The sequence below is a fragment of the Olea europaea genome, unplaced genomic scaffold (genome assembly GCF_002742605.1).
Source record: "Olea europaea var. sylvestris unplaced genomic scaffold, O_europaea_v1 scaffold680, whole genome shotgun sequence".
NCBI lineage: Eukaryota > Viridiplantae > Streptophyta > Magnoliopsida > Lamiales > Oleaceae > Olea > Olea europaea.
In genome coordinates this window covers 331,376-339,726 of record NW_019265184.1, presented here as the reverse complement: position 1 = coordinate 339,726, position 8,351 = coordinate 331,376, and the positions used below count along the sequence as shown (strand labels likewise).

The following is an 8,351-nucleotide window of genomic DNA, read 5'->3' as shown; positions in this document are numbered from 1 at the left end:
AAGATTCATATAAATAGGATTTTATTTCATTCTTTGTATTCCAAAACGCTGATTATTAAGAAATTAATTGTGAGGGAAGTTTGTTTCCAAAATTCTTGTTCTTTGAACAAATCGAACTTACCAAGGAAATCAATTTCTTATGGTGTTCACAATCTTTGGATAAGATTCGTATACCGTGTAATTAAGAAGTCGTTATTTTAATATACATTTAGTTACTTAATTCATTATTTGCGAGTTTAATCCAAAATCGATGATTCTTTGGCATTCTTGGGATCCGTATCAATCTAGTTGTGGGTTCAATAGTGTTCATGCTACACGGGTTCACGTCATAAAGTCAATCTCCTGCTTACAAGATAACAAAGATTGTCAAGTTCGATTTGTCATATTGTAAATATTGTCCATTAGCCTTTCTGGTGTTGCTACCAGTATGTCCACTAAACTTCTCAAGCCCAAAAAGAAATCTTCTTGAGTCAAAACAGATATCGGCCTATGGTTTAGCTTTCTTGATGAGCACTAAAATTTCATCGATCATTGAAGACTGACCAACAGTCAAACCCACAGACAAGTCCACTGCAGGAGCTAGGGAAGCAAAGACTTTCTTGACCTAAAAAAAACACCATCAAAGCTAATGTGATTTAGTATAAAGAGAAAGTCTGCCATAAAAAAGGTTAGACTTACAAGAAAGTACAGACAAAAGTATGGTCTGGAAAATATAACGATTATATTCCAGAACAATGATTGAAATAAAAAGCCATAAATGTGCAGTGAATTTATAGAGATAAATATATAACCTGCATAGGCAAGTCATGAGTGGACAATACTACCAAAGCATGGAGACATTTTATCGTACGAGTTGACAACGTTTGCACAATTAGTAAAGCATAAGCAAGAGTTTTTCCACTCCCCATAGGTGAATTTATACAAAGATCATATTCAAAAGAACCAGTTCCAATTGTCTCCTGCCAGATTGCAACTTGCACAAGAAAGAGTGAAGTAATACCCATGTTACATAAAGCTGCATCTAACCTGAAAATGAAGGATAAATTTACTTGTACATAATTTTGTGTACATAAAGGTGTCCACCACCCTCACATGAGGTGAGGCCCACTTGAATAAAATGTTCGATGGCCCTACCCGGCCATTTCATGTGTATATGGACACCCTTATGTGCACAAAATTAGGTACAAGTAGTATCACTCAAAAATGAATACAATTAAAATAAGAAAAGAAAGGAGGGTGATAGGGGAGAAAGAGAAATTGGACAACAAACAAAAAAATATAGGGAAAATAAAATAAATACATTGTCCGATTGCACATAGTACCATCGTTGAACATATATTACTTTGGGTCCAAAAAAGGGGAGGAAATTAAGCGAAAAATCTTCGTAGAGGCTAATATCAATTGAATTTCTCATCCATGGCAACACTGGAACACTTGTCTTTTGTTCTGTAGCCACCTCCATTACTTCAATCCAAATCCCCTTAAACCATTAAAAAGCAAGCTATTATTTTTTCAACTATTTAGCTACCATCATATGCGTGCAAAGCCACACATATGAAGGTAAAATATCATAAATAACTACATAGATCTCAACTTAATATGACCATACTTGTAATCTAGTTGAACTTTTCAAAATCATTAACAAGTAAACAAATTTGCTCAATTCCACTAATTTTGTTTTTTGATAACCATGGCTATCTAGGCTCGCAACTCGACTAATCCCACGAGGCCATGAAATTTATAGTCAGTACTCACCTCAGTGGCCCTGAAAGAACTCGAACTGATGACCATTGGGGAACAAATCCAAGTTCTGACCACTGAGCTCTCCCTCTGAGATCTCAATTCCACTAATGTTGTGGAATATATAAAAAGGCAAATGCATAAACAGATAAAAGCAAATAAATCAAAATGAAAAGCTTCAAAAAATATATTAGAAAATAATTGCAGATTGCATTTATTCGTACCAAATATATACTAAACAACGATCAAAAGAACCAAATAATAAATTACAAGTAATCTATAAAGTTAGAGTTTGAAATTTTAATACCTGATCTGTGTAGAAGAATTGGAATTTTCTGTAGTTCTTGTGTTTCTTTGCCTATTGCATATGGTTGATTATAGATCTAATAATTTGGACAACTAGTTTACTGTTTTAGATAGCCTAAAATAGTTTCAACAAATTTCAATATCATAAAATAAAAAATGGGCTAGACCAAATCGGATTTAATCTAATCTAGTTTGAGTCCATAGTACAATGGGATTCGAATATGAGTGTTAAATTAGCCCATTTGCTCAGACGGCCTATCACCCAGCACGAGCCAATGCCATTTTGGCCTGTGTGCTACCTACTTTTTATAGGCAACTACTTGCAACAATTTAAAATTAAAAAAACTCAAGTCGAGTCAATTTTGTTTAATGAAGCTCGAGCCAAGCCACAGATTCTCGGTCAGGCTTTGGCTTGGCTCGACTCAACTCGATTCAAAAAAGCTCGAGCCAAATTTTCTTCTGGTCGCAAACTTCGTTAAACAAGATAAAGCATAATTAGGCACCCCAATAAGCCAAACTCCATTTCAAACTAGAATTTTTATTATTTAACACTACATATTTAGAATTATGTATTAAACGTCTCATATATGCAATATAGTCTCTAAGTCGTAACATGATACTGTAAACATCTATAGCCTTATATGTTTTAATTTGTTCAATTAGCATTACTATTTAGACACGTATAGATTTTATTTTTTATGCGATCCAAAATGAATGTAATAACTCTGAGTTTCGATTCATGTCGCATTCGAGAATAGTTCGAATAAAGAAGCACAACCCAATAATACCTCTGATGTATCAAATTGTGCACCAGAAACACTATCAAAGGGGAGAGTACATGTCAAATATCATACCAAACTAATATTAGTAGTATGGCGTTAATCACCTTGAACACTAAAAACACAATAATTCAAATCCAATAATCAACAAGTAAATTGACCGGGTTATTCTATCCTTCAATGCCAAATACAACAAAAGTATAACACATGAACACAATGACAACTTAAAATTCTTTCTTTAAAAAAGACAGTAATTGAGGTAAAGAAGAAGAACGAGCAAGGTAGAGGGCCAACTGATTTGTGTATATATAAATTGCAACTATCTTGACTCAATCATCAATCACCTAATTTACCAAAATCATTGGGAAAAAAAGTACTTATTCTTGTATATTTTTTTATAATGGGGTACTTACCAAGTGACTTTAAACGAAAATAGAATTTTGACAATTAATCGCGTTCTTCTTCTTCGTTGTTGTTTCTTTGCTCTTGCCGCTGTTTCAAAGCCGTATGTTTTTGTTCAAGGCTAATTGGTGTAAAAGTAAAACAGAAAATGAAAACATTGTTTTATTAGAAATAACGGTCAAAAGCTAAAAGAAAGTTTTGACGAGGATCAAAAGGCCTTTTGCAGCCATTACCACCATTGGAGATAACGAGGAAATACATGGAAATGACCATTTGACCTAGCCATATTTCCACAATGACCTTTGACCATTTGAGAAAAAGAATAAAAGTTAAATAGAATTTTATATATCATTCGCCAAAATTACCCCCATCTTCCACAAAAATAGAAGAGGAGACGAAAATAGCAAAAAAAGGAAAAAATTCACACAATCTTTACAGTTGGGATCTGATCGAAGTTCTCATCCTCACAGTCTATCCAAAGCTGACAACCACAAAACTCGATTATTATCTTCAACAAAATTAGTTTTTAGGGATTAAGAGATTGATTTTTTATTTTGCATGTTTTATAAATTTGTATACTAAATTGTTATTTATAATGTTTATTCTTCATTATTTAGGTAGATTATTGGGTTTAGGATGAATTTTGCCCCAAAAAAAAGCTTTAACCTATCGAAAATGACGATTTCTTGCCATTTTCGACGATTGTGCTTTGTTGACCGTCAACCGTAGGTTGGGCTAGCTATAAAAATACTCAGCTTAGTTCGACTGTAAAAGCAATTGGCCCAGTCCAACTGTTGAAAGTCAATAAAGCATAGTTGACTGTAAGTTAAAGTTTTTCCGAAATCTATTCTAAACCCAATAATCTACCTAAATAATGAAGAATAACATCATAAATAACAATTAGTACACAAATTCACAAAACATGCAAAATGAAAAATCAATCTCTTAATCCCAAAAAACTAACATTGTTGACGATAATAACGGAGTTTTGTGGTTGTCAACGTTGGGTAAGCTATGAGGATGGCAACTTCGATATGATCCGAACCGTAAAAACTGTGAATTTGTTCTCTCTTTTTTTGTTCTTTTTTTTTTTTTTTTTTTTTTTTTTTTTTTTTTTTTTTTTTTTTTTTTTTTTTACTTTTTTTTTTTTTCCTCTCTTCTGTCTTTGTAGAAGATAGGAGTAATTTTGGCAAATGATATAAAACTTTATTTTAACTTTTATCCTTTTTTTTAAATGGTCAAAGGCCATTGTGAATATATGATTGGATCAAATGGTCATATCCATGCATTTTCTCATTGTCTATGATGGTGGTAATGGCTGCAAAATGCCTTTTCACCCTCATCAAAATTTTCTTTTAGCCTTTGATCATTATTTCTATTAAAAAAAATTTCATTTTTTTTTTTTTTTTTACCTTTACACCCATTAGCCCTAAACAAAAACAAACGGCTTTGATACAACGACAGCAACAAAGAAACTGCAACGAAAAGAGAGCGCTCTATGATTATCAAAATTCTATGTTAGTTTCAACTCACTTGGTAAGTACCCCATTGTAAAAAAATATACAAGAATAAGTACTTTTTCTAATGATTTTGGTAAATCAGTTTATTGATGATTGAGTCAAAATAGTTGCAAGTTTTATATACACGAATCAGTTGGCCCTCTACCTTACTCGTTATTCTTCTTTACCTCAATTATTGTCCTTCTTTAAACAAAGAATTTACTTAACCTGCGTTCGGACGTAATTTTTTAAGTTGTTGCATTGTGTTCGTGTGCTGTACTGTCGCTGTATTTCACACTAAATGAATAGAATAACCTAGTTAATTTACTCACTGATTACTGTGTCGGAATTATTGTGTTTTTAATTATTCAAGGTAATTAACGCTATAGGACTAGTATTAGTTTGGTCTGATATTTGGTATATAAAAGACCCCCTTGATAGCGTTTCTCAAATGCGGAAATGTGCACAATTTGATACATCGAGGTATTTATTGTTTTTCAGTGTTGTGCTTCTTTATCCGAACTATTCTTGAGTGTGACATGAATCGAAACTCAGAATTGTTACATTCATTTTGGATCGCATAAGAAATAAAATCTATACGTGTCTAAATAGTAATTCTAGTTGAACAAATTGAAATGAATAATGAAACATATAGGGCCATAGATGTTTACAGTAATTATGTTACGAATTTAGAAATTATATTGCATATAAGACATATTTATTACATAATCCTAAATATGTAGCGCTGGATAATAAAAATTCTAATTTGAAATGGATTTTGGCACAGTGGGTGCCTGATTATGCTTTATCTTGTTTAACGAAGTTCGCGGCTGAGACATTGTCACACAAAAAAGTCGAGCGAAGCCAAAAGTCTGGCCATTCCCGTGGCTTGCCTCGAGCTTCACTAAACAAAATTGACTTAGCTCGAGTTTTTTTTTTTAATTCTAAATTGTTGCAAACAGCTACTGTAGTTGCCTACAAAAAGTAGGCGGCACACAATCCTGTGACGAGTAAAAATGGCCTTGGCTTAGGTTAGGTCAAGGGCCGTCCGAGCAGATGGACTAATTTATCACCCCAAACTGAATCACATTGTACTGTGGACTCAAACTGGATTAGACTAAGTTCGATTTGGTCAAGCTCATTGTTTTTAAATTTTATGATATTGAAATTTATGGACTAAAACCATTTTAGCCCATCTAGAAATAATGTTTAGCCCATCCAAAACAGTAAACCAATTTTCCCAAATTATTAAACCCAGAATCAGCCATATGCAACAGGCAAAGAAAGGCAATGACCAGAAATTTCAATTCTTCTACACAGTTGAGGTATTAAAATTTCAAACCTAACTTTATATATTACATACAACTTACTATTTGGTTCATTTGACCGTTATTTAATATGTATTTGGTAACGATAAACGCGAACTGCAATTATTTTTTATATATTATTTTGAAGCTTTTCATTTTTATTTATTTGCTTTTATCTGTTTATTCATCTACGCCTTTTTATACATTCTACAACATTAGTGGAATTTAGCAAATTTGTTTACTTTTTAATGAATTCGAAATGTTCAACTAGATTACAAGTGTGATGACATTAAGTTGAAATCTTTGCAGTTATTTATGATAGTTTACCTTCATAAGTGTGGCTTTGCACTCATATGTTGGTAGCTAAATAGTGCAAGAAACGACGACTTGATTTTTAATGGTTTAAAAGGATTTGGATTGAAGTAATGAAGGTGGCTATAGAACAAAAAAAGACAAGTGTGCCTGTGTTGCCATGGATGTGAAATCCAATTGACAACAGCCTCTATGAAGAATGTCCTCTTAATATCCTCCATTTTCTGGAACCTAAGTAATATTTGTTCAATGATCGTACTATTGCAGTTGGACAATGTATTTATTTTATTTTTCGTATATTTTCTTGTTTGTTGTGCTGAGTGGAAATCTCTGGCAGTTGGCGAAAGGGGATTTCATTAAATTATGGATGTATTAATACCATCACAACTTATTATACTGTGGTTAGATTAATTGAATAATTTGTTACTCATTCAATGGTCCGATTTCTCCTTTTCCCCTTGTCACCCTCCTTTCTTTCCTTATTTTAGTAGTATTCATTTTCAAGTTAGAGGTAGCTTTATGTAACACGAGCCGTGCAGGTCATAGTTTGACAAGAGAAAATTGGACCTCTGAACGTGATCTATGTATAAATTCACCTATGGAGAGTGGAAAAACTGTTTCTTATGCTTTACTAATTGTGCAGACGTTGTCAACTCATGCGATAAAATGTCTACGCACTTTGGTAGTGTTGCCCACTCGTGACTTGGCTATGCAAGTTATCAGAACTGCTCTCTTCCCCGAATCGGGAAGAGAGCCTTTTCCCGATTTTCAATTTTTTATTCATTTTATTGCCTTTTGCCTTTTTCAACTCCCCACCCCCACACGCTACCCATTTACTAATTTTTGTGCAATATCTTAAGGATACAATTTAAATCGTGTAAAAAAAATTTTGTGCAATACCCTTAAGAAAAAAGGAAAAAATTGATTTCATACTTAAAAAAATAGTAATAATAATAATAATAAATAAAAATTAAGTTGCTCCGCACAGCCAGGTGCAAGTGCTCCTGGTTGCCAGGAGAAGAAAAAAATAATTGGACGATTAATTTTTTTGTGTCAACTTTTTTAATACACGCATTTGATGTACGTTTAACTATTTTCGATATTCATTTAGATCATTCGATGTGTCTATGATATAGATCTTGAAATGAATTTCGAGAGAATATAGAAGATTTATGCATTTGACTACCATACAATTGTTAAACGTACATATACATGCACAGCGAAATTTAAAATAATTTTCGATTCCCACTAAAAATCGCCTTTGTGTTTAGATAGAAATTGTGATAAGATTGTACATTTTCCAGATCTGCAATCTTTTTGCTTTTCTTTTCGTTCCATCAACCTTGATTTGCCACCATAGCTGTCCAATTGTCCAGCCTCCAACGATGATTCACACAGAGAATAAGATTGCAACTTCTAGGGTTTTCTCTTGTGCCAGCAAGAATAATGAAAATATTATGGACCTCAAACCCTAGCTATGTATTTGTTTAAACCCAAGCGGACTCGGCCCGGTCCGGTCCAATATTTAATTAATCCAATTAATTAAATCCGGTCCGTGAATTAATTAGTCTAATTAATTAATTCGGGAATATAAATAACAAATCCAATTAATTAATTTATCCAACGATTGTTAAATTAACCAATTGGCAATTTGCAATCTTCTAATTCTCTTTTGCGTGCGACCCATTAGGTTCCTGACCACGATACCTAACGACATGAAATATTATTTTGATCTAATCAAAATTGATAAATTAAAACACCATTTTAATTTATCGTCAATTCACACTCGTCGTCCCTGATTGACATCTAGCAATGTGTCAGGGCAATACATGTGACGGAAAATGTCACGTGGTATGACAAAATCAAATTCGTTCGTTTACCGTGAAGCTATAATCCCTTCGTCAATATGATCCGATCAATTACGAGATATGAAATTGTGTCAATCTCAATCATCGATCATATCTTTCACTCTACTATTAAGTCAATATAAGTCAAAAACTCATTTT

The 8,351-nt window shown here is 33.0% G+C and overlaps 1 protein-coding gene across 1 annotated transcript; it reads right to left on the bottom strand.

Moving 5' to 3' along the window:
- Window positions 1-320: 320 nt before the first annotated feature.
- On the bottom strand, window positions 321-1,912 carry LOC111390414 (DEAD-box ATP-dependent RNA helicase 1-like). Its single transcript, XM_023015449.1, has 2 exons — window positions 792-1,912; window positions 321-604 (listed from the first exon to the last, which is right to left on the bottom strand). Exons 1-2 carry the CDS (start codon window positions 1,002-1,004, stop codon window positions 488-490), a joined length of 330 nt encoding a protein of 109 aa, XP_022871217.1. The 5' UTR covers window positions 1,005-1,912; the 3' UTR covers window positions 321-487.
- Between the last annotated feature and the right edge of the window lie 6,439 nt (window positions 1,913-8,351).

What these genes read in the sequence shown, in the direction of transcription:
- LOC111390414 (XM_023015449.1), bottom strand. Translation starts at nt 1,004, where the DNA reads ATGGGTATTACTTCACTCTTTCTTGTGCAAGTTGCAATCTGGCAGGAG. An exon ending in CTCATGACTTGCCTATGCAG is followed by an intron (nt 605 to 791) that starts GTTATATATTTA and finishes TGTTTTTTTTAG; the next exon opens with GTCAAGAAAGTCTTTGCTTC.